At 35.9% G+C, this 27,745-nt stretch overlaps 1 protein-coding gene across 2 annotated transcripts in view; it reads left to right on the plus strand.

The window, feature by feature from the left end:
* LOC150087759 (carnitine O-acetyltransferase-like) overlaps nt 1-27,745 on the plus strand; it is a 63,657-nt gene that overhangs the window by 11,405 nt on the left and 24,507 nt on the right. For both annotated transcript variants that reach the window (XM_090369191.1, XM_090369192.1), the window contains exons 4-8: nt 2,151-2,204; nt 6,730-6,898; nt 11,649-11,820; nt 13,889-14,064; nt 23,543-23,643. In XM_090369191.1, coding sequence (XP_090225317.1) covers nt 2,151-2,204; nt 6,730-6,898; nt 11,649-11,820; nt 13,889-14,064; nt 23,543-23,643 — 672 coding nt within the window. The remainder of the gene's footprint in view (nt 1-2,150; nt 2,205-6,729; nt 6,899-11,648; nt 11,821-13,888; nt 14,065-23,542; nt 23,644-27,745) is intronic.

Genomic DNA, 27,745 nt, shown 5'->3' on the forward strand with positions numbered 1-27,745 from the left:
TGTCTTCTCAATATTATACTACAGTAAAAGCTTTGTTATCTGGCACTTAGATAATTGGGGGGGGGGCCCAGTAATCAGCATTTTATATTCTAGAACAGAGGTTCAATTTCCGCAGTTTTGACGTTAAAAATGTTTTTACTTGTGCTATTCCAAAAATTTTGTAATGAAAAACTGTCATGCAAAAAGTGTTACGAAAATTTTTTCCAGTTTAATTTATCTTCCACTGGACCAAATTTAATGGAATGTACTAGAGGAAAACTTTCAAACCTGTGAAAATTGCAGTAGTTTTTCCAGGATAGTGGAAAATATGAACATGTGATCAAGGAAATTTTCTCCTGTAATAAACAAGATAATGTGGAGGTATAGCATATCGTTGGAAAGCTAATTTAGAAACAGGAATATTAAGGTTTTAAGATACAAAAAAACTTTCAGAAACTGGGAAATGCATTAATTCAGAAATGCATCTGGTTTCAAGTCACCTGATGTTTTCAGATAGAATGTAATTTTTTTTCTTTACAATTAAACTCTGAGGATGGAAAAGAGTTCTGCACATTTATGAAAACATTCTTCAACTTGGACATGTCATCAGATCTTTCAATAAATACCACATGTAATGGAACAACTATAGATGGTGTATTTAGTCGTGAACTAAAATCTCTTCAATGGAAAAATTATATATATCCTATTTTAGTCATCGCAGACCAATACTTTCAGTAACCAATATATAATTATTATTAACTATATAATATTGGTGTAGATACACCATAGTTTACCCATAAATTTGAACTATGTATGTAGTGTAAAGGCATCGTTTTAATTGTATCTCATATTGTGGGTGCCTTCACAACGAGATAGCTGGTATTGTACTACTTCAAATAAATAACGCTTCTCTAGTAGAGAAGACTGCTGTTACTTCTCTACTAGAGAAGCGTTATTTATTTGAAGTAGTGCAATACCAGCTATCTTGTTGTGAATGCACCCACAATATGAGATACAATTAAAACGATGCCTTTTACACTACATACGTAGTTCAAATTTATGGGTATACTATGGTGTATCTACACCAATATTATATAGTTAATTACCTAAACCCATAAGAAATTATGCCTGTGCATTTCATCTTCTAGTAATTATTATTAATAAAATAAAAACATTGTTATATTATTATCCATGAATTTTATTAATATCTGAAAATTAAAACATTTTTAACACCTGCCAATGACTCTTAAATGTAAAATGCGTTAAATATGCTAGTGGCAATTCACATTATGGTACAGAATTTAATTTTTCTTCATAGCCCATATTAGAAAAAATGTAACTCATTATGTTTAAATCCCTTTTTTTTGGCATAAAAGGTCAACTAAATATTATGGTAACATATTTTTATTTCCTCTTATTACAGACTTTTTTCTTGTTATGTATTACAGAACATGAATGAAGGGACATTTCAGTTTAACATATGAGCAATTTTTTAAATGCCACACATCAAATTAAGGGAACTTAGAAAATGCAATATTAAAATAATTACTTACTGCTTACAGGCGCACTCACTACAAATTGAGTATGTAATGATTGTATAGTGCTGACTCGGCTAGCCAGGCGGGTAAAGTGCCTGCCTGGCAACCCAAAGGTCATGGGTTCAAATCGGTGTGGGCTTGGATCAGAGTAAGAATGCAAAAACTTTGGGAGGTGCATTATGGCCACAGAAGCTGATGCGCTAACAAAAAAAAAAAAAAAAAAAAAATGTATAGTACTATACTATAATTGCAGTTTTATTTAAATAAAATAAGATTAAATTTTACTTGTTTTGGTTGTCCTATACACACAGTGTGGTTTATATTGGTCAATCCAAAATTTTAGGTTTTGCTGTTGTTATCCATTGGTTTTTCCTAAGTTGATGGGATGCTCAGATTACTAGAAGATTTAGATTTATTTATATAATAAAGCTTTTACTGTATATTGCATGTGTGATGTTTGTTTGCTCATATTGTACACGAGTACACAGGAGCAAATGTTATTGCATGCTTATTGCACTTTGGCTTTCGTGTTTTACAATTTATATATAATTGAGAATATAATACATATGAAGGAAACCTGGTATTTTTAAATTGGGGTTTAGTGTTTCTAAATTTTCCTTTTTTCCTTTTCAGAATTTGTGCAAAATTTATAGTTGCAGTATTGGATTTTAAAATGCAAATAGATAGGTAGGTATATATCATTTGTATTTGGGTTTGTTCTTTTGATAAAATAACTATAGAATTTGCAAAATTTGTGGAAATTTTGGATTGAATTTGCAGTGGAAAATTGAGAAAGGCATGAAAAATATTCTAATTGTATTTAATCTAAATCCAAACTTTTTACAAATTTATCTGTTACTTTCTAGACTACTGCTTTAGCTAATTAATGTTTTTCTTTTACATATTTTCCAATTTGAATTTTTATTATTATTATTTTAATTTCATTCTCCTTGTTCCCTCAATTTCTCATTTGTTTGTGTACTATGCTGATGCGCCAAAAAAAAAATCCCCAATCAATCAGTCTCTTTTGTAAACAGTGAGTGCGGTGTTGAAGAGAGATAACATTACTATAGACTGTGATTTTGTCCTCTACAAAAGTCAGACTGACTGACTGATCTAGTTCCCATCACTTACTTTTAGGTCTTCTTTTATGGGCTGGGGAAACATTATTGCTTCTGTAGTTCAAGGGAATCATTATTCCACAGTTTAATGATGGTGTCATTAACCTTGTTGGTGAGTTTGATACACTCACATGCCACCTTGTATTATAACTGGATGTTGTATAATATCTATCCCTGGGTTCTCACCCTTCCTCAGTCTTAAATTTTTTCCAGTAGACTCTTCTCAGTGGTTATCATATTACTTATTTTACAGTTTGCTGACCTCTCTTCAATTTTAACAAATCAACATTACTCTTAAGTCATTGCATATTAAAAATCTACAATGTTGATTTTTAATATGCAACAATCAAATGATCAACATTGTTTTAAATCATATAAAACCCACATCATCTGGGTTGTACATGATTCCACCACTGTAATGTTTTAAGATGCCTATCTCATTTACACTCTTCTTTATTGTATTCATACACATAAATAGAATGCTTTTTTCACATTCTGACTCTCTTTGTTAAGGAAAGCTTGTACTCAGTTAATTCACTAATTGCTTATCTATCAATGGTAAACAAAACCAACGTTGAATAGGATGGTTGTAATATGAATTAATATCTTGTGATAGTCTGCATTTTAGCAAATACCTTTTTTTTTTCCTTTCCTCAGTCAAAACCTTTCAGGCCCTCATCATCTAGGTAGTATTACAGATTTTTATCTTATTTATTATGATCTATTTTTGTATTTTTCTTTTACAGTACTTCTCCATTGGAATGAATGTGTTAGTGGCTTCCCAGATAAATTGCTCAAGCACATCCCATAATGATATAATAATAATTATATTATATTATATATAATAATAATAATTACTTGTGTGAATCTAATGAATAATATATACCATTTATATACATAGACTACCTCTGGAAACCAGGCGAAAACCAGTTGTGATCAGCCTTCTGTACTAATGCGGCTCTGTTGTAGTCACCTTTCCTCTTCAAGAGCATCTCTTCGGATGCATGATGACTCTTCCTATAATTAAAGCCGGCCCCTTTCAAAATTGGCCATGTGGTAGGCAATGACATACCACCACATTATCTGATGCCACAGAGACCATAACAAAACCAACTCCAAAAACTGCTGTTAAAGGAAGGCCTGCAACTAGGTGGAAGGATGGGATCAGTGAACTTTTAGGTATGACATTTTGTGACGCTGCTCGTATAGCACATGATCGATGCAGTCAGAGGAATTTGTTGGTGGCCACAACAGCTTCTCAGGGAACTATGTGACTGAAGGAAGGAACATTCCATATTGCCTTCATATATCCTACATAATTAGTTATCTTTCCAGTTAATAGAGCCCAAGGAATATCCCAGTTCACTACATTTCCTCTCCCTCTCTTCACTTGAAATTAAAGCAGTCATCCTTTCCTTTCACTGATAAAACCTCTTTGGACACTATCATTTTGTATTGTAGTGGCTACCTGCTATTGGTTTTTTCCACTGTGATATCTTCTACTTACACTGGATACACACTGTCATCTGTCTAGACCCACATTGTGATCTACTATCATCACTGTCATCTTTTCTTTAGATGCCTCCGTAGCCAGGTGGGAAGGAGCAGCAGTGCGTAGTACACGCTTCTTGATTAGACCGGGGTTCGAGCCTGTCACCACCAAATATGGAGATTGCGGGAAGGTCAGGGAATGGCTACTGCATATTCCCGGAGCAATATGGCCTTAGTTGCTAATGCTCCTAAAAAGCAAAACAAACAACAAATCTTTTCTTTACCACTAACCTTCTAACACCGCACAGACTCAATTTCCACCTGGGCTTAATCAGATTCTGGAAGTTATCTGGTTGGCTTCAGGCAGCTTTTTGTTTTTATAAGAATCATATCCCCTCCCCTTTGCTTTTTTTTCTTGTATCTCTTGTGCATAATGAAATTCTTCATTATGAATTGTGAATATGGTAGTCACCATAATGAAATTCTTCATCTATTATTTTGGGATGGCACCACATCTCCATTAACTCTATAGTATTAGAATTAGTTAACCTGACCAGAGAGTCAAATTTGTTCATTTTGTGTACTAAACTTCTATGTAGATAGGTTAAATTTTGTTTTGTTATTGTTTACTATCCTGATATATTTCATATAAACAGTTAAACAATTTTTAACTGTTTATATGGAATCTATGGAATGTATCGAAGCATTTAAAGAATTTTTAATGATTTTCAAGTTAATCTGGCCAGTTAGTAATATTAGTAGCAGCAAATGATGCAAGAAAACAAGCTTATACAGCATCAAAAAAAAAACACACCTTTTCCCACAAAACACCTCTTATCACATTACTTGTCCAACCTCTGTAATAATTTGCTAGTTCTTCTTTAAATTTATTCCAACTACCCTCTTCCCCAACACCAGATGGAAATTTGTTCCAACAATCAACTACCTACTGGCTAAAAGTAAATTTTTACATATCTCTCTCTCTCTCCATCCTTCCTCAATTTAAATTTACGCCCCCTCGCTCGCGCGCGTGTGTGTGTGTGTTTTAGTTAGTAAGTTATCCAAGTAAGAGAAAGGAGGCCACTCAATTCAAAGCCTTAAACACTTCAATAAGATATCCTTGTAGATATCTAGTTTCTAGACTGTATATAAGTAACTTATCTTGATATAAGAAAGAGCACTGTTCATAAGAATTAGGCAATGATAATTTTACCCTTTTTATCTACACTTTATGAGTTGATTATAATTGCAGTAATATAAGTTGCAAATTCAACATTGTGTTCTTTTATTTTCTTATTATCCTTGTTTTGTTATGAAAGCCCCAAATGTGAATGGCAGTAGAACCTATAGTACTTAGTACCATGCATGGGTTGTAGGTTGAGAAGACAGATGAAACTTGTTAACATTATTAGTAGACTTGAATTTCTGTAGATGGTAATTTTCAGGAAGTGAAGGTAGGTTGTTTGAGAAAACAGAAGTAGAAGGGATCAATGAGGAAGAGAAAAACTTGGTTTTGTGAGTTTAGAGTTGAACACTGAATGGATATACTGGTTGTGGCACACATTTAGACTGGTTTGAAAGAGAGTTGGGGAATTACAGATGCAAATTCAGAAGGATGGTATCAGTGGAAGTATATATAGAAAAGGCATGTAGCAGGAACTGAACATCTGTGTGATAGAAAGTGGAGACAGTTTGTAGAGATGGGTTGTTAATTAACCTGGCTGCCCTCTTTTGAATGGAATTCAGAAGCTTGACAGAGGTTTGGAGGCACCACCTCAGATGTGGGAACAGTATCCCACGGTGGGGTGGATTTGAGATTTGTACAGAGTGAATAGTTATTAGAAGAAAAGTAATACTGAGAGCAAAAAAAAGAAAACCCAGGTTCTTGGATGCAGATTAAGCAATGTTTGCGGTATGGTTACGCTAAAAGGGAGATTAGAAGTTAGAATAATTCCTAGTAGAGTGTGATCTCAGGTAGAAATCCAAGTGTCTTTGAAGACGAGCATAGGAGTAATAGACTCTTTTTTGTGAGAAATAAGACAGGATTGAGTTTTAGATTAAACTAAGTTTTATTTTCCCCCACTGAAGAATTATGTCGAGATTGGCATTTAAAGACTTGGCGGGGGATATTTGGGAAGTTGAAGCTGTTTGTGCAGGACAAGGTTTCTCAAATTGGAAGGTGGAATGTATTATTATTATTATTATTATTATTAGCCATATGGTGCAAGGAAGCCTGAGGCTTTTGTTGCACCAGCCAAAAAAAAAAAAAATTCCTGAGAGAGAGAGAGAGAAGGGAATCACCAAGAAAGAGGAGAATGATGATATCCAGCTCAGGTAGGGTGCTATCATCAGCAAAACTATGGATAGGATATCCATAATGCCATAAAGTTTACACAAAACAGTCAACTATGATCAAAACACAGGATATAATATAAGATAACAATCATCATATATTGGAATTGATTTTTTTAAAAGATATATAATACTTTTTACAGTTAGCAGTATTTTAATGCAGTTGAAAAAGTTTTGAGTTCACATAATTTATTACTTCTAGTCAGCATACTGAAATACTTAAAATGTTCTGTATTTCAATGTAACAGGCAACTACTTACACCAGACCTAAAAGGTGAGGAGCCTCTAGATATGTCACAGTACATGCAGCTGTTTTGCACTTCTCGTATACCAGGTATAAAATGTGATACAGTGCACTTTTCAAAGCAACAGAACTCTCCTAGAACAAGACATATTGTTATTGTTCACAATAACCATGTAAGTAGTTTTAATTCCTTTTAAAGAAATTCAGTTTTATTTCCTTTCTGTTTTGGCAGTTATGCATTTGTTTATGCAAATTTTTAATGAAGTAGTTTTTACAATGGCATGTTTTTCATAATAAAGCCCAGTAAAGTATTATTATTATTATTATTAGCCATATGGTGCAAGGAAGCCTGTGGCTTTAAAAAAATTGAGTTACCCTGAGAGAGAGAGAGAGAGAGAGAGAGAGAGAGAGAGAGAGTCACCAAGAAAGAATAGAATGATGACATTCAGCTCAGAGTGTGCTGAGCTGAATGTCATCATTCTTCTCTTTTTTAATTATCCATTAATTTACAATTTAACAAAATTAATTTTGTTAAATTGTAACAAAATTAATTTAACAAAATTATTTTTGACAAACCAAATTTTCATTACTGCATTTATAATTTGCAAGTATGTATTAACTGTTCATATCTAGAAATTTAGAATTTTCTTAATTCTAGCTACATTATAATTAAATAGTAATTTTTTAACATTGAATGTTTAGAAAATAATCACATATTTCCATCTTCAGAGTGACAGAGGGTTACTCAGTTGCAATCTGCTTCTATATTGGTATTCAGTTTAACCAGAAAATATAATGCAATATGGCAAAATTTGTTTAATCTGAGCCAGTAAATTAACCATTTAGAAGAGGAGTAAAAAGAAGTAGGGATATGTAACATGAGACTTTGAATCACATCATAGTCTTTCTAAAATATACACCAGTTCTTTGAGATAATGTTAGACAGGCACTAACAAAGTAAAAGACATTGAAAGTGCAGATTTTAAGACATTAAGACAGGTTATAAGTGTTAAATACAAGAATAATATTTGCTAAAACAATAAATTTATTAATTAAGAATGTATATATTACTCTTTCAAAAATCAGGTTTCATCAGAATTTCTGACTAAGTATAATTTTTTAAAAGGCAGTAAATGTGCATTCTATAAGTTTAGAAAAAAAATTTACTTTTTTAATCATGATACAAAATTAAATTGAAATGTGGTTTAACAAGACTGTTGAGCCTCTTTTGTAGAGTAAGAAGTGTTTAACATAGAACTACCCTTACAATTAACAGGTGATGCATGCTCTTTCAGGTTCCCTTGACAATCCAGCTTAATACCTAGGTGTCTTTAGTGTGTTAACATTTGTAGCATACGATCGTTGGTTTTGATTACATCATGCAAAAATTCGAGACTGATGACTGCTAGTTTCTACTGGCTTCCCACTTCTCAAAACTGTCTATAGTACTAAGTTTCAACTATCATTAATTCCTTTTTTTCCTGGTTCATAATATATTGGCACTGTAATTTCATATTAGCAATAGTTTTTTAAACTTTTGTTACCTAAGTAGTGAATTTTCATTCTAAATTTAGGAACTTCTCAAGGTTTGTGATTAGAGACATTTGCTAGAAATTTTTTATTTGATCGAATGCACATTGTAGAAGAGTACCATAATGATATTTTCTAAAAGTCACTCATAAATTAGGAATACATTTCCAAACTTAGTAGTTATGGTAGAATCTAATAGACCATTCAACTCAGAAGCCTATAGTTATGGACTTTTTTGAATGTTTCTTATTAGTTTTTACCCTGATCAGCTATTACATACTTACTTTATGTATATCATTTGGCAATAGTTCTTTAAAAAAAAAAAAAACCCTTCTGTGACCCAACTGGTTAATTTTTTTCTACATGTAAATTTAGGAGCTCACAGTGCAGCCACCATTAGAGATTTTTTTTTTTTTTAATATGTCAAAACATTAAAGAGAGATGCTTTATTAGTGCCATTTAAAAAAAAAAAAAAAAAACTGTTTAGTTTAAATCAAACAACATTTAGAAGTAGAACAGTATGCTTTAGAGTACCAAATATGTGTAATTTAATCAGCCATTAGACAAAATAGTGACTAACTAATTGTTGGGAGAAGTTTTGCACTTTACAGAGCTACCAAACTGTTTCCCATTCCATAGATTAATTTAAACATTAAAAAACCCAGACTTTTATCACTAACTACTTTTAGATAATGAAATACACTAGTTATTTAATTTGGATAGCTAACATGAGACTATGAAATTGGCAGATCACTCAATTTATGGTGGTAACCATCATACAAAAAGATTCATACCTTTTAACAAAAAAAAAAAAAAAAAAAAAAAAACGGCTGATTTTTTTATTTTTAATATAAGAAATATGATTTGTGGCAATAAAGTTCCTGGACTTGTGCAATAAAAAGAACACAAAGTGAAGGAACTCAAAAATGGTTTTATTTTTGTTCAAAGTAATAGCCACCTGACTGAATGCACTTGCTACACTGGCTCCTCCATAGCCAGGTGGGAAGGAGCAGCAGTGCATAGCACACGCTTCTTGATTAGACCAGGGTTCGAGCCCATCACCACCAAATACGGAGGATGCGGAAAGGTCAGGGAATGACCACCGCATATCCCGGAGCAATATGGCCTTAGTTGCTAATGCTCTTAAAAACCAAATAACAAACAACAAACAAACTTGCTACACTGTTCTAAAAGTTTCTGAAGAGTCAGCAAAGGTGTCCAAAGAGATGATGTTCAGTTCTGTAGTTATGTTTTTTATTTCCTTAACATCCAGAGGGCAGTTTTCACCTTGGGAAAGAGGAAGAAGTCCACCGCTGCTAGATCAAGAGAGAGTAGGGTGAATGGTTGATCAGTACAGTGCTATGTTTCATCAGAAATGTCTTCACAACAAGTGATGAACGATCGGGGGGGGGCATTGTCTTGCAACAAGAACCAGCTGCCTTTCTCTTGAAATTGCATCACTCACCCAGGGAATGGGCTTCAGTAGTCTTTGAAGCATCTGTATACACAGAAAGTAGCATTGAATCCTCTCCCCTTCAGGTACAAATTCCTTGTGAATCATACCCTGTGTTTTGAAAAATGTGATCAGCATTGTCTTGATCCTGGATTTTGTGAATGAAGCATTTTTTTGGGCCTTTGGTGATGATTTTTTAGTCCACTGCATGCTCTGATGCTTCTTTTTCTCTGAATCATACTGAAACACCTAACATTCGTCACCCGTGACAATACAGTCGAGGAAATTAGGACTGTTTTGACAAGTCTGGATGATGTCTACCCATGATGACACTCTTCATTATGTTTTCTTATCTGTGAGGCTGTGTTGCACAAATTTTGCACAGACCTTCCTTTTCTCTAAATCTTCCTGCAAAATTTGACATCTAGTTATTCTTATCCAACCCATCAGCCATCGTTCTGAGGGTCAAATGGCAACCTCTTGCCATAATTTCCCGAACTTTTGCAGCTTTCCTCATTTTGAGAGGTTGATGGACACCCACTTCTTGGGGCACCTCTGTAGCCAGGTGGGAAGGAGCAGCAGTGCGTAGCACACGCTTCTTGATTAGACCGGGGTTCGAGCCCATCACCACCAAATACGGGGGATGCGGAAAAGTCAGGGAATGACCACCGCATATCCTGGAGCAATATGGCCTTAGTTGCTAATGCTCCTAAAAACCAAAAAAACAAACAACCAACCCACTTCTTTGGTTATTGCAAACATCCTCACATCCATCTTTGAACAGCTTATACCACTCAGACATGCTCATACAACTTAACATTTCCTCACCATAAATAGTTTTTAATACTTTATATGTTTCTGTTGCAGATTTTCTCAGTTTGACACAAAATTTGATATCCATTTTGTCAGCTAACATGAGACTATGAATTGAACATTCATTTCTCCATTGCAAAATCGTGACATGAAACATTAATGCTACTAATGAAACTAATTGTTACATGCAACCTGTCAGCCTACTGGACAGTTGCTGTACCACCATTTGTTAGATGAAGTTTGAACTACAGCATGTCACCTCCATTTATTTTCAAACTAATTGGACATGACTGCAACAGCACCAGTCCAGGAACTTTATTGCCACACCTCACAGAAGGTAGCATTTTGTACCTGAAAGTATTGCCCTGAAAATGTTGTCCAAAGTGGGTCCAAAACACCAGCTATCTGTATTCATGCTTGATTTATTTAGTTTTAGGGCGCCTCCGTAGCCAGGTGGGAAGGAGCAGCAGCACGTAGCACACGCTTCTTGATTAGACCGGGGTTCGAGCCCGTCACCACCAAATATGGAGCATGCGGAAAGGTCAGGGAATGACCACCGCACCGGAGCAATATGGCCTTAGTTGCTAATGCTCCTAAAAAAACCTAAAATAACAAAAAATAACAATTTAGTTTTAGGCCTTATGTATGTGCAGTTTAATTTACTTTATTTTACAATTTAATTAATTAGCCAAAGATTAAGTGAGTTACTGTACTTCATTATTTATTTATGATGTTTGCTTCTCACATATATGTATCTTTTACAAAACATATTAAACCAAATTTTTCTTGGTTAGGAAGTTTTTTTTTTTTTTTTTATATTAGTCTAAATTTTTCTGTCTGCTCATTTATTATCAGTAAATAATTGAAATTTAAGATAAACTAAAGATATAGAAGAAGAGTTTTTTTATTATCTTCAAAAGACTTTGTGCATTACATTTGGGTAGGCATATGAAAGAGTTTTGTAGGGTAGGCACATGAAAGAGCTTTTTGTCAGTGAGAATCTTTTAGACCCTTGTGTTCCTGCTTTTTTGGTTAAAAACAAAAAACCTCACAACAACAGATGAGTGGAGTTTTTTATTTTGATTTTTAACATGAGTTATTTATTAATTTACTTGTATTATTTTAAGTTTTTTCAGGTAGATGTCTGTAATGATGATGGAAGTCCTCTTTCCCTAGCTCAGATCTTTACTCAATTGAAAAGTGTTACTAGTCAGTCTAAATCAGTTGCACCAGGTGTTGGAATCTTGACATCTTTACCAAGGGATGAGTGGGCAGTGACCTATGAAAAGCTGCGTGATGGTAAATAATAACAGAAAGATTTTTACTTTTCGCTACATTTTGTGGTATACTTAGTGACAAAACTGTATAACATATTTAACAAAAGCTAAAATACAAGCCTTTTACTTTTAAGGTACTTTAAACAGAATTGGTTCTGAAAATATAAATAATAAATTCTGATTGAATAAAGAATTTTACATTTGTTAATGGTAAAAATGAACTCAATTGATAGAGCTGTTATCATTAAAGTATGTGAAAATTTAATTGAAAAATTGATAAGACACTTGCACTCTTTATGTGGTATAGTGATTTTCATATCTGATTTTATCATGATACCCAAGTCACTCTACTAATTTACCCTGTTCAGCTATACCACCTTCTCCCTCCTGAAGTGGATAAGTTATCCTCAGACTGTTATTTCCCAAATGTAAAACTGTATATTTGGCATGAAGGCTATCCAAATTTTTCTGAAGAAATTCAGCCTGACGTTTACTGTTAACTGCCCTCCCGACCATCAGATCATCTGAAGAATTCAGTGTCATACTTATTCCCTCATTGATATCATTCAAGAAAATCAGAAACAAGGTTGGTCCCACCACTAAACCAGAGGAACCTCAATTATAACCCGGGCTTACTCAGAAGAGTGACCATTTATAATAACCCTCTGTCTCCTGTCTTTCAGCTGTCTTTCTGTTCACTTTAGAATCTTGCTTGTACAGCAGTGTCTCATATGGGTTCATATCAGCTTTGCTCATGATCAGATGTATAGTGTGATGTGAAGATTATCATGTTGGTCAAACAAAATTTCCCTTTAAAAAGCTGTTGTGAACCATTTAGATATTATTCCTCTTGAAGTGATACTATAATGCACCTTTCACTGTCAGCTTCATGACATTCCCTGTCACTAATGAAAACTGAGTAGTGTATAGTTGCCCATCTCATCCTTAGCTTTCACCCTTTGGATTGGTGAGATGTTAGCAAATCTCTGATCCAAGGAGATTTCTGTTCAGTCCAATGATAAGTAAGTAATAAATAAATATCAGTTTCTTCTCTAGATACTGAAGCCAGAAATGTTTACATATTCATTGTGACTGTGTACAGCCGACCGGGCTAGCCAGGTGGGTAAAGTGCTTGCCTGGCAACCCAAAGGTCGCGGGTTCGAATCCCGCCTCGGGCTTGGATCAAAGTACTGCAAAAACCTTGGGAGGTGCATTATGGCCACAGAAGCCGATGCGCCAACAACTACCAAAAAAAAAAAGTGACTGTGTACTTAAATAATTAATTTTTTTTTTTATTTTTTTTTTAGGCTCCACAGTTTACAATGGCCATGGCAGCATATAGACTTGAATTCAGAACTCCCTCCTTTACCATGTATGCTAACCACTGGACCATGGCCAGTCCATGGTTAATCTTGTGATTAATGCCAATGGTTTTGTACACTCCTTTCTAAAAATTATTATTATTATTTGCTATATGGTGCAAGGAAGCCTGAGGCTTATGTTGCACCAGCCAAAAAAAAATTCCCGAGTTACCCTGAGAGAGAGAGAGAGAGAAGTAGAAGGTAATCAACGAGAAGAGAAGAATGATGATATCCAGCTCAGAACCCTGAGTGTGCTAAGACCATACTCACCAGATGTGAGCCCCAGGGGTGGATTAGAAATAATATTATTAAATTCAGTCTCTCTTAAAAAACATTGTCCAGTTTTTAGTTGTATCTCTATCATGTGTTGTTCAAAGTGAGAGTAGGAAGCTTTAGTTTTTAACTCAAGAAAACTGTTAAATCAACCTTAGCATATAACAATTTATAGCTGATCAGACAAGATATGCTTAGTTGCTTTAGTTGTGCTTATGCAAATCTAATTAACCGTTTGTAAGTATCAAAACTAACAGTATCACTATCAATATCAAAACTAACTATAGAAATTCAATATTACATATTGGTCCAGTTCATGTCTTCTGCTAATAAACTGGTGGTGTGTGTAAAAATTTCAACAAAATGTGTCTCCTGTGCTTGGGGGCACATTTGTATGTAGTGTTTTATATGTTTTAAAAAAATTGAATTTAAATTAAAATGGTTATTTTCTTACAGATCCAGAAAATGAAAAGTGTTTTGAAGCCATTCATGAGTCCATAATTGTTCTTTGCCTTGATAAAGCTGTGCCTGATAAGGATCCTAATTCAATTTATGATGAATTACAACAGATTATGCATGGTTTTGGGGGAGATGTAAACAGTGCAAATCGATGGTTTGACAAGACATTACAGGTATATAAACATTTCTATTAACCCTTTTTTTTCCTTATTTTAAGATAATAAATTTCATTTGTATGGCTTGGAATTCCAAATTAAAGTTGTAACTTTTATCTTTTGAGATTTTGTAGCACATTTTTTTTTGTATGCACCATTGCCAAAATGTAGGAAGAAATTTTCTGTGCCACTACGCTTGCTTAAAAATAAAATTTACTAACTTTGAGCATTAGAAAGAAAGACTTGTAGTAAAGTAGCAGACTTGCTCAAATCTAGATTAAATATTGAAATGTGGAGGTTGTAAGATGAAGTCAATGTTGAAAAATAGCCCTGAGTTAGGGTTGAATTTGAAAGTGTCTGCAATTCTGCCCAGGCATGATAGGAGGGAGTATATGATGAGAGTCTAGTCAATCAATTCTGCCCTGGAGAGATTGTGCAAGGCTCAAGGGGTAGAATTTTTTTCAGCCTGGTCTGTGCTTGTTAACAGGAGAGAATGCTTCTACAGGGATGGGATACACTTAAATAGAAAGGGTGCAAGAATATTTGCTGATACTATTGAGGCAGTGTTAGATGGGTCAGAAAACTGTTAGCTTGGTGGGGATACATGGACTAATAGATTAACAGTAGCTGGTGGCAGAGGTGAAAGTGATTCTTGCACTGCTTCTATTGGAATGAGCAGCAACCTGGAAAACGCGGGATTTCAGCAATTGCTGGGAGTCTTTGCAGAACAAGTAAATACATGGGAGGTGTAATAGGAACAGGTGCATGTATACTTGTGTGTACACCAATGCTAGGAGTTTGGTAAATAAATTTGACATGTTGGTCAAAACATCAAAGGCAGATATTGTTGGGATATCAGAGATGTGGTGTCACACAGATATAAGGAATTCAGAAATGGAATTTAGGGAGAACAACGTGTACAGCAAGGATAGACAGGATAGGAAAGGAGGAGTGGTTATGCTATTAGTTAAGAAACACATAAAATCCAAGGAAGTACAGCCAGTCAACATGGATGGACAGAGCAGTGTTCAGTCTAGGTGGTAGATGACTTTCATCAACCGGTGAAATACCACCACTTTGCTTATTGGAGGCTTGAAGTGGTGAAACCCATGTTTAGTCTCTAGAGCAAAGTTTCCGGCATCCCCCTCCCCCCCATACTTCTCTTTCAACCCATGCACGGTACTAAGTACTATAGGTTTTGATACCTTTCGTGTTTGGGGTTTTCATAAAAAAAAAAAAAAAAAGTCAGTTTGGTGTGACATAAGCACTGGGAAAGCAAAATTGAGAGTAGGAGTGTATTATAGGCCTAATGAATCTGATGAGTATAACAAACAACTGTACAGAGAAATAGAGTGGGCCAGTAAGTCAGATTGTCTTATAATGGGGATTTTTAATTTCCCAGATATTGACTGGAATTTTTGGTTGGCCACTCACACACTAGCAAGGCTTTTGTGGATTTATTGGTGATTGTTTTCTACAGCAGTATGTTTGGGGGGGGGAACTAAAGAGAGTAATACTCTTGATCTGATTATCAGTAGTGATTCTTAATGCATTAAGAGTCTGCACATAAAAGATCCACTAGGTGACAGTGATCACAGTGTGCTAAAGTGGGATTTAGGATTTACTCAAAGAGGTAACAACCATCAGGGGTAAAGGGAAGGGTTTTTGCTTTCGTAAAGGTGACTATGGCGGTCTGAGACAGTTTTTTAAATTCTATATGGTGGGACCAACTGATATGATGGGATTTACCAACAGCAAATTCAAAATGGGAAGCATTCAAAGAATTAATCTTGGAAGCTACTTGGCTTTTCATACCAACTAAGAAATATTGTTCAAGGTTTAATCCTAAATGGATGTCAGATGAACTAATGAGACATGTGGCAGAGAATAAAAATGCATAGGATACATATAAATTAGCAGATGACACAAAACCCTATGATAGATATAAGCTGGTCTGTAACCAAGTCACAAAGGAGATTAGTCAGGCAAAGGCAGATTACGAGAGATCTCTGGCAAAGGATGCAAAGAAAAACAGCAAAGAGTTCTTTACCTATGTAAACTCTAGAAGGAAAACAATGAATCAGATTGGTCCACTCAATATCGATGGTTCAACTGTTAATGATCCTCAGGTATCTAACAAACTAAATGAGTATTTTGCATCTACATTCACACTTGAAGAGTTATTCAGGGAGGGGGATGCCAGAGGTGTATTAAGCTCTGGCAGTGAGCTAGATGATTTTGTAATAACTGAGAGCAAAGTGGAGGAAAAATTGTTGAAGATAAACATAAGAAATTCACCTGGGGTGGATGGGATCTATCCAGTTATATTAAAGGAGGCAGCAAAGGAAGTAAGCAAACCCTTAGCCATAATTATGAGAGCTTCCCTGGACTCAGAGGAGGTACCCATGGACTGGAGATGTACAAATGTGGCCCCCCAATCCACAAGGAGGATCAAAGGGAGACACAGGTAATTACAGACCTGTTAGTTTAACTTCTGTTCCAGGGAAATTAATGGAGGCACTGGTTAAAGAAGCATTGCAGGATCATCTACACAAGACTTCAGTTAAAGCTCGGACACAGCATGGGTTTGTTAAGGGGAAGTCTTGCCTGACCAATTTGATTGGATACTATAATGTGGTCACAAAGGAACTGGATAAAAAGAATAATTTTGATATCATATATTTGGATCCTAGAAAGGCCTTTGATACTGTTGCACATGGAAGACTGCTGCGCAAATTGGAGCAGTGTGGCTATGGATAACGTTGCTATGGATAACAGGATGGTTGAGTGGGAGAAGACAGAGTGGTACAATCAATGGACACTGCTCTTCGTGGACTAATGTTATTAGTGGAGTCCCCGAGGTTTCAGTGTTGGGTCGATTGTTATTTTCTGTACTTATTAATGATATTGATGATGGTATATCAGGCTTAATATCTAAGTTTTCAGACGATATGAAGGTTGGAAGGGTTGTTAATGACAGTACACTACTGAAACAGGATCTAGTGAGTAGATGGGCTCAGAGGTGGCAACTGAAGTTTAACATCGACAAATATAAAGTACTGCATATGGGAAGCAGTAACCCCAGAGTAACATATCAACTGTGTGGTACTACATTGACAGTGGTATAGAATGAAAAGGACCTGGGGTTAATTGTGCACTCAGATATGAAGTTTTCTGAGCAGTGTGGACGGTCTGCAAAAGTAGCTCATGGTATCTTGTCAACTGTATACATGTCTGGAGGCCTCATTTCTCATTTTAAATCTTTCTTCTTAACAGCAAAGGGTTGCTGTTAAGAAGAAAGGCTTAAGTTTTGCAAATTACAGTGTCTGGAGACTAGGCACTTGCAAGGTAATCTGATTGAGGTGTAAAAGGCCTTGAATGGTTTGAGCATGCTCAATGCTGATGGGATTCACCCTTTTGCTCAGAATAATCGCCTGAGATGGCATAAATTCAAATTGAGGAAAGACAGTTGTAGGATAAATGTGTGGAAGTTTGGCTTTAGCCAGTAGGTGGTTGATTGCTGAAACAAACTTCCATCTGTCGTTGTATAAGTTGTTAGCTTAAATAGATTCAAGGCAGAACTAGACAAACAGTTGAAGTGAGTGAATGAGTGAAATGAAGATGGTTTTTTTTTTTGGCTGATGCTGCATAACCTTGCTTTCTTGCATCATATGTCTTTTTCTAATGCTAATGCTAAAGACTTTGAAATATACACTGTGAAATCTGTTAATTTGAATGAAATATAAATGCTCACATGCAGTATACATGATTATTATCAAGTATTTGTTAAAAGAGAGATGTTGCATATTTATTTGCTGTGAATGAATAAAATGAAGGAACACCATGACAGCACTTGTTAATGTTAAATAATTTTATTGTAAACAGTTACAAGGGAATATGAAGCAACCACTACAGTACCAGTATATAAAATATAAGGCAATGTTTCAAGGTTCTACTGAATTTTGTTAGCAAGCATGGAAAAGAGTTTCAATCAGGATGAATAAAACTGGCAGCTGGAGAGGTTCTCAGCATATTACAACTTTGATCATTGTGTGATTTGCATGTTGTGCATCCTCTGTGACATTACAGTGGTTTTGCCACTTGTTTGAGGAATTTCTATAGGTCTCTTCAATCTAAGCTGTGGTTAGCTGACCCCGGGTTATGAAGGGGAACTGCTTATATGATGGTAGGCATTTATAAAGGCAGCATAAAACTAATGCACATAACTAGTGCTACTCCTCTGAATAGCAGAGCTCTCTCTAACTTAATCTTCTCTAAGATTGTACTAGCAAGTAATGCTTTTCATTTCTTAAGTACAAGTAATTTTCTTCAGAATGTAAATGTTTATTAGAGTAAATTAATTTTGGCCTTTTTTTTCCAAATAACAACATGACATTTTAAAAATGTTATGTTTACAACACGACATTTATAAAAGGACTTGTACAAAATTTGACAGTACCTTCAAGTTAAATATGGTAAAATGATGTAATAACCTCCTTTTTTTTTTTTTTTTTCAGAGATGCCATTATTTTGTTTTAATGGCAGCCAATCATGAAAGAAACTGTTCAGTGAAGGCCTGTATTTTATAGTTTTTTTCTTGAGAGAGAGAGAGAGAGAGAGAGAGAGAGAGAGAGAGAGAGAGAGAGAGAGAGAGAGAGCAGGGTGAGGTGATAAAGTTAAATCTCAAGCACATTTTTCACTTTCACTCCTAGTAAATGACCTTCTTAAGGTAGAAACTTCAAAATCTGAATGAACAGCTTTCTCTAAAAATTTCTGAGTTTCTTGCACAAGTGAATCTCCATTATGATAAAATTATGCTTCCTTGAAAGATAAAACCATTGTTAAAAGCTGTAAAATTTCATTACTTTGACTCTGATTCTGTGCATTGTTACCACATATAATTGGATTTCATTGCTGCCAACCCAAAACTTCATAAGAGGTAATCAAAATTTTAGTAGGATTAGACAGTATTTTTTTCATCTTTTGCAAAGGAAAGTCCACATACATACCTGTTGAAAAGGTAACTCTGACTTGGCACCTCTATTCAAATTATGACAGTTGCAATTTGATATAACCATAAGGTTCCCGTTAATTTAAAATTATCAGATCTGAATAAATCAGTGTTGATATATTAGTATTAGTAGTAGTAGTCATCAGCCATTTTCAATCCACTGCAGGAAGAAGGCCTCTCCAGCAACTTTCCAGTTCCTTCTGTTTTGTGCAATGGCCATCCATTTACTACCCACAAACTCATGAATTTCATCTGTCCATCTGCATTGTTGTCTTCCAGGTTTTCTTCTAGCTCCTCTTGGGTACCATTCTGTTATTTTCTTAGTCCATCTGTCATCATCTCTTTGAGCTATGTGTCCTGCCCAAGACCTTTTTAGTTTTGATAAAAATGTCCTTTACTTGAGCTTGCTGCCTATTCCATGTGTTTCTCTTATCTAACAGTCTGATTCCTAATATAATTCGTTCCATTCTTCGCTGTGTAGTTCTCAGATTATCTTCCATTCTTTTGGTGAGTGCCCAAGTTTCATTTCCATAAGTCATGGTGGGGAGTATACATTGTTTCATTATTTTACCATTTCAGACAAATTGGGATATTGCTCCTCAGTATGTGACTTCTTTTTCCTGAATGCTATCTATCCAAAATTTATTTTTCTCTTGACTTCCAGCCATTTATCATTATTATAGCTAATGACTTGTCATAGATAAGTATATGAATCCATCTTTTCAATTACTGCTAATTTAATGATTATATCCTTTTCTGTGGCATACTTGTTCATCATTACTTTTGTTTTAGCCATATTCATCTTTAGTCCGAAATCCTTACTAACTCTGCATAACTGATTAAGATTAGCATTAGCATTAGTAGAGGCATATGATGCAAGAAAGCAAGCATCAGCCATATGCAGCATCAGCCAAAAAAAAAAACAAAAAAACACTTCCATTTCACCCCCTCCGTTCATTCGAAATACCCGTCCAGCTGAGCCTTAAATTTATTTAGGCTATCAACTTCCACAACAAGGGATGGAAGTCTGTTCCACCAACCAACTACCCGCTGGCTAAAGGCAAATTTCCGCACATCTATCCTACATCTGTCTTTCCTCAATCTGAATTTATGTCCTCTCAGGTGATTATTCTGAGCAAGAGGAAGAATCCCATCAGCATTGAGCATGCTCAAACCATTCAAGGCTTTATACACCGCTATCAGATCACCTCGCTGGTGTCTAATCTCCAGACACTGTAATTTGCAAAACATAAGCCTTTCTTCGTAAGAGCAACCCTTTGTTCCATTCACTAATCTTGTTGCTCTTCTCTGTACTCGTTCCAGCAGCTCTACTTCCTTCTTGAAATGAGGCCTCCAGACCTGTATACAGTACTCAAGGTGTGGCCTGACCATTGCCTTATACAAGGGAATAACCACCTCCTTATCCCTGCTAGAAAAATTCCTGTATATCATTGACAGGACACCATGAGCTACTCTTGCAGCCCGTCTGCACTGCTCAGAGAACTTCATATCTGCCTGCACAATAACCCCCAGGTCCTTTTCATTCTCTACCACTGCCAGTTTAGTACCACAGAGTTGATACGTTGTTCTGGGGTTGCTGTTTCCCATATATGGTACTTTACATTTGTCAATGTTAAACTTCATTTGCCACCTCTCAGCCCATCTGCTCAACCTTTCTAGATCCTGTTGCAGCAGCATAGCATCAGTAGTGTCCTTAACAACCCTGCCAACTTTTGTATCGTCTGCAAACTTGGACATTTCCATCATCAATATCATTTATAAATACAGAAAACAATAATGGACCCAACACTGAACCCTGAGGGACTCCACTAATAACATTAGTCCATGATGAGCAGTGTTCATTGATTACCCCAGATTTTCCCCTGATTCTTTGGGATCCTGGCTTATGATCACAATGTCATCTGAAAATCGTAAATGGTTTAGGTACTCTCCATTCACATTGACTCCTTTCTGTGACTAGTTTAATCTTCTGAAAGCTTCCTGAAGGGCAGCAGTAAACAACTTCGGAGATATTGTGTCTCCTTGTCAAACTCCTTTCTCAATTTTAAATTTGTTACTGACTTTGTCTAGTCTAATAAAGGAGGTAGTATTCTCATATATTTTCTTCGAAGTCATAATACATGGAGTATCTATGCCTTGTCTTTCCAGGGCCTGAAACATTACCTTATGCTGTATGGAGTGAAATGCCTTTTTATAATCCGTGAATGCCAAGCATAATGGTGTTTTATATTTATTTGCTGTCTCCATTAGTTGTGATATTATGTGAAGGTGATCCATAGTTCAGAATCCTGTCCTAAAGCCAGCTTGCTCTTTCGGTTGATTCTCATCAAGTATTCTTTCTATGTTAGTAATGACACTTGTGAACAACTTGTAGATGTGGGATAATAAGCTAATTGGTCTATAATTTCCAATTTCTGATTTATCTCCTTTCTTATGCAGCAAAACTATGATTGCATTATTCCACTCCTTAGGTATCATTCCTTTTCTAATGCATTTTGTGAAGAGTCTTGCCAGTTTTTGTGTTATGTCTCTTCCTCCAAATTTTAACAACTCTATAGTAACTTCGTCTTCCCCTGGGGCTTCGTCTTCCCCTCCAAATTTTAACAACTCTATAGTAACTTCGTCTTCCCCTGGGGCTTTCTGATTTTTCATTTTCTTCAACTCACGTTCTACCGGGCGCCTCCGTAGCCAGGTGGGAAGGAGCAGGAGTGCATAGCACACGCTTCTTGATTAGACCGGGGTTTGAGCCCGTCACCACCAAATACAGAGGATGCGGAAAGGTCAGGGAATGACCACCGCATATTCCGCGAGCAATATGGCCTTAGTTGCTAATGCTCCTAAAAACCAAATAACAATAACAAACAAGCACGTTCTACCTCATCAGGAAGGATATCGGGTATGTTGTATGTGTTACTAATTTGTGATCCATTTTCCCCACTGCTGGCATCATTCCCTCGCTCTTTGTATAATTCTCTATAGTAATTTTCTGCTATTTAAATTATGCCATCTCTGCTATTTATAAGTACACCATCATTATTCTTCAGTTTCGGTATCATTTGTCTTTCTGTATTATTGCTCATTGATTTAAGTCCTTTTGTTTTCCCTTAATACTTGTTCTACTTTTCTTGTGTTAAATCTTCTTATGTCTTCTCTGAGTCTCCTTCTAATGGCTTTGCATAACTCAGTATACTAATTTTATCCTTGTCAGTGTTTATCTTGCTCTTCATTTGTCATCTTCGATTCATCATGACAAGTGTTTCTTGACTAATTTTTTCTTCTTTGAATTTCTTTTTACCTATAGGTTTCTTTGGCTTTATCACTTTTAGAAAGTTGTAGTATTCCTCATCAATATCTTGGTCCAGAACAGTCTACAAAAGCTCAAACTTGTTCTTAAGTTCCAGTACATACTGCTTTTTCTCCTCTTCTGCTATCTCAAAGACCTTTGTATTATTTACTTGAGTCAGTTTTTTTCTTTTCTTACATCTGTATCAAGCGTGCATCTTACGATTCAGTGATCACTTCCAACATTTACCTTGTTCAGGATGGTAATATCGTTCACAATGTATCTTCTGTTAGTGAGGATGAAGTCTATTTCATTAGTTGTTAATCCATTTGGGCTCTTCCACGTCCACTTTCTGTTCACCCTTTTCTTGGAAAAAAAAGTGTTCAATACTGACATTCCTTGAGATTCTGCAAATTCCACATGTCTTTCATCTCTTTCATTTCTTTCACCAATTCCAAAATTTCCTATAGTTGCCCTTTCTGCACTGTTTTGTCTCTTTCCAACCTTAGCATTGAAGTCCCCCCCATAATGATAGTGTAGTGAGTTTTCTGCTCATCTAGAAGACTCTCAATTTCAGTATACATTTCTTCAACCTCTTCATCATCACGGCTCGATGTTGGTGCATAAATCATTATAATCTTTAGCTTGTATACCTCTTAGAAATCCTGAGTAGTAGTCTTGACACCCTTGGTGATGTACTTTTGAATTCCAAAATGGTGTTTTTTATATCTCTGTGGACCAGAAAGCTAACTCCACCTTCGCTCCTTTCACTGTTTCCATTGGTGGACAGCAGATTTCCACTTGATAAACTTATAAGTGATTCATTTCTTCTTCTTGTTTCAGCCAAACCGATGATATTCCAATTCACATTTTCTAATTTCTTTTCCAGCTCTAATATCCTATCTTCACCGATAAGTGAACTTACATTGTAACAGACCAAGTTCAGTTTCCGTGCATCGCAGCCTGGTTGTACCCAGAGATTCTTAGCACCCTCTACTTTCACTCTGATCCACTCACTGCCATAAGAGGGGGAGTGAAAGCCACAGTAGTAGTCATTATCAATAGTTATTTTGCAGTGAAGTTACCATTACAATTTGGTAAATAGAATTAATTACCTTATTTTACTCAAATTGTGCCTTAAATTTTTGTAATTTTTTATAAAAAAGACATTTTGTTTTTAGGCAATCATAGCAGAAGATGGAGTCATTGGGCAACTTGGGGAGCATAGTATTTGTGATGGACCACCCTTTGGCAGACTAGTAGGACACATTGCTGAATTTATGTATGTTGATTTTCTTTTATGTTGTGAAATAATTCAAACCTTTGTCATTTGCTTATTAAAATAGTCAAAATTAAACAATTTACATATATACTCAGTATAGCTGGGACCAGAAGAGCTCTTCAACTTTATTACAGTTGATGTACCAGCCTAACATTTAATAATGGACTGTGAATATGGTAGTGGGTAGATTGATTATGCAGTATGCATGCAGGATCATGGAGACCTTGAATACCTAATTTCCCCAGGACCTGAATTGTCAGGCAGTTTTAGTTGTCTTGAAACCTCTGGAAACCGATTCTTCAGCAGAGATGTTATGGCAAATTCAGGTGGAGAGAATGATTTTTTGACAAATTTTTGCCTCTTTTTTTTTTATTTTTTTTTTATTAATTTTTTTTATTTGGATATAAGTTTAGAAAATTATCTTAATTTTTTTTATGGATAGCAGGATGTGCAATTTAATTTGTGGCAATACAGGATTAATTTTTGCATACCTTTATGAAACTTCACAGCATTTATCTATGCTTATCATAAAAAATATGAAATACAGAGTATTTCAAGAGTAGCAAAAACAATTGTAATTTTACAAGTTTTTATTACATCTCAAAAATATTTTGACAGATACTTCATCAATGCATTTCCTTAAAACCTTATGCAGCATGTCAGATATAACTTGAACTTGAGAATGGTCTCATTAATCCCTTTAATTAATAATACAATAATAATATTCCCTGTTAAACACAAAAAAATATAACTATTCAATTAGGCCCTACATACAGTCTCAGGAGTAGGCTTTCCCCCATGTGCAGTTTGTCCAATTGTAAGGTTCGTTTATGACAGTGTAATAGTAAAATAGAACAACTAAGAAGCAGAGAAGTTCTGTCATGAGGAATGTTTACATTTTATTATTATTATTATTATTAGCCAAATGGTGCAAGGAAACCAGAGGCTTATGCTGCACCAGCCAAAAAAAAAAAAAATTCTGAGTTACCCTGAGAGAGAGAAAGAGAGTAGAAGGAAATCACCAAGAAAGAGAAGAATGATGATATCCAGCTCAGGACCCTGGGTGTGCCAAGCCCATACTCACCAGATAAGGCTTTTTCTAAGGGTGACTACAGAGGTCTTAGACAGTCTTTAAATGGTGTGCAGTGGGACCAATTGATGACGTTACCAACAGCAAATTTTAAATGGGAATTATTCAGCGAGGTAATCAAAGAAGCTATTAGGCTTTTCATACCAACAAAGAAATACTGTTCAAAGCTTAGAACTAAACGGATGTTAGATGAACTATTGAGACGTGTGGCAGAGAAGAAAAGTGCATGAGCTACATATAAATTATCAGGTGATACAGAAGCCTATGGTGGATATAAATTAGTCTGTAGTCAAGTCACAAAGTAGGTTAGGCAGATTTTGAGAAGGCTCTGGCAAAGAAAAACAGCAAAGATGTCTATGCATATATTAACAGTAGAAGGAAGGGGTGAATTACATTGGGCTACTTGATGTCTATGGGTTAACTGTTGATGACCCTGCTCAGGTTGCAGTCAAATTGGATAGATATTTTGCATCTACTCTTTTAAACCTAAGAATAGCCTCATGCCATCAGGGCATGGACTCTATGAAGTGTTTAAAGCATTCCACAGCAATGCTAACCCATGCAGACTAGATAACATTCAATAGTTGCCTCAGATTGGCTGGTGGTGGTGGATCCTTACTAAAAACAACTCATTTCACTTTGTTCCACAATGCTCACTTAGATTGAGCATCATGGGATGAGGGTAGGGTAAAATATAATGAACTTACCCTCATGCTTATGGAACTATTTGAGTTCCAAAAGCATGAGAATGAGGGTAATGTCAAAAGGCATGGCTCATTATCTTGCCTAATCATACAAGTATGATTAGGCAAGATAATGTGTATGATTAGGCAAGCCTAATCATACACATAATCATACAAGTATCACCTATTTTCCAACAATGTTCAAGTAGACTATGACATTTTGATATTGATCTAATGGTTTAAGAGGTCCTGCATGTGCTGTGAAACCTCCCCACACCATCACATGTCTGCTATGCTTTCAGTGTTCACATTTAGCATGGTGGGTCCAATTGATTAATGATCCTGCTACTTGGTCCTACTGCCAGCAAGGAGCAATTGGAACTGCTGTTTGTTGGGCCTGGTGATCATTTTCTGTTCCTAAAATATCTAGTGTCAGTATTCCTGTGCTCACTGATTAACATAAGGTAGTCAGTGAGTACAGGAATAAGTGTAGGACAGAGGTGAACTGGGTCAAAAATTCTTATTGGAAAAAAACTTGTGGCGGCCTTATACTAGTCCTTGTGGCCAAAATCACATCAGCCTCCAGCACACTGGGGTTTCCCAGGTAAGTCTTATGGCCAGTCTGCCTCTGGTGTAGGAGCTAGGGAATATGAGCACAGGAACTTTGTATGTTAGGTAAAAGAAATGAAAGGGAAACCAACACATTGTGAAAAATTTAACACAAGAGCAGGCCTGTTGTGTACTTTGTGAACAGAGCTATAAATAAGTTTTTGTGGCTATACTTTTTTTGATTAAAAAAATATTTAATAATGCAAACTTAATGTCATATAGTGTATGTAGTGTACTAAAATTCACATTTATGCAACAGCAAAACTACTATATTGCTAAATCTGCCACTATGAGGGGAGGACAAAGCATCATATGGCTTTTAATGAGCACAGGGTAGCCCATTTGCAAATCCCTAGAGTTGGGGACAGAATTTGTAGTTCTGCTATTGTACTTTAATATAATTTATTTTTTTAATTAAAATATACTGATGTATTTTTACACCAGTATATTTTATTAGCATTAGTAGAGGCATATGATGCAAGAAAGCAAGCTTATGCAGCATCAGCCAAAAAAAAAAAAAAAAAAAAAAAACACACTCCCATTTCACCCCTCCGTTCGTTCCAAGTACCTGTCCAGCTCAGCCTTAAATTTATTTAGGCTATCAACTTCCACAACAAAGGTTGAAAGTCTGTTCCACCAACCAACCACCTGCTGGCTAAAGGCAAACTTCCACACATCTATCCTACATCTGTCTTTCCTCAATTTGAATTTATGCCCTCTCAAATGATTATTCTGAGCAAGAGGAGGAATTCCATCAGCATTGAGCATGCTCAAACCATTCAAGACTTTATACACCTCAATCAGATCACTTCACAGGTGCCTAGTCTCCAGACACTGTAATTTGCAAAATTTAAGCCTTTCTTCCTAAGAGCAACATTTTGTTCCATTCACTAATGTTGTTGCCCTTCTCTGTACTCGTTGCAACAGCTCTACATCCTTCTTAAAATGAGGCCTCCAGACCTGTATACAGTACTCAAGGTGTGGTCTGACCACTGCCTTATACAAGGGAATAATCACCTCCTTATCCCTGCTAGAAAAATTCCTGTATATCATTGACAAGACACCATGAGCTACTCTTGCCGCCTGTCTGCACTGTTCAGAGAACTTCATATCTGCTTGCACAATTACCCCCAGGTCCTTTTCTTTCTCTACCACTGTCAGTGTAGTACCACAGAGTTGATACGTTGCTCTGGGGTTGCTGTTTCCCATATGTAGTACTTTACATTTGTCAATGTTAAACTTCATTTTCCACCTCTCAGCCCATCTGCTCAGGTGCCTCCGTAGCCAGGTGGGAAGGAGCAGCAGTGCGTAGCACACGCTTCTTGATTAGACCGGGGTTTGAGCCCGTCACCACCAAATACGGAGGATGCGGAAAGGTCAAGGAATGACCACCGCATATTCTCGGAGCAATATGGCCTTAGTTGCTAATGCTCCTAAAAACAAAATAACAACAACAACCATCTGCTCAACCTTTCCAGATCCTGTTGCAGCAGCATAGCATCAGTAGTGTCCTTAACAACCCTGCCAACTTTTGTATCATCTGCAAACTTGGACATTAAACTTGATACACCATCATCAATATCATTTTTAAATACAGAAAACAATAATGGATCCAACACAGAACCCTGAGGGACTCCACTAATAATATTAGTCCACGATGAGCAGTGTCCATTGATTACCACTCTCTGTCTTCTCCCACTCAACGATCCCTTTATCCATA

Source organism: Mastigoproctus giganteus, chromosome 3 (genome assembly GCF_048544385.1).
Source record: "Mastigoproctus giganteus isolate SK-2022 chromosome 3, ASM4854438v1, whole genome shotgun sequence".
Classification (NCBI taxonomy): domain Eukaryota; kingdom Metazoa; phylum Arthropoda; class Arachnida; order Uropygi; family Thelyphonidae; genus Mastigoproctus; species Mastigoproctus giganteus.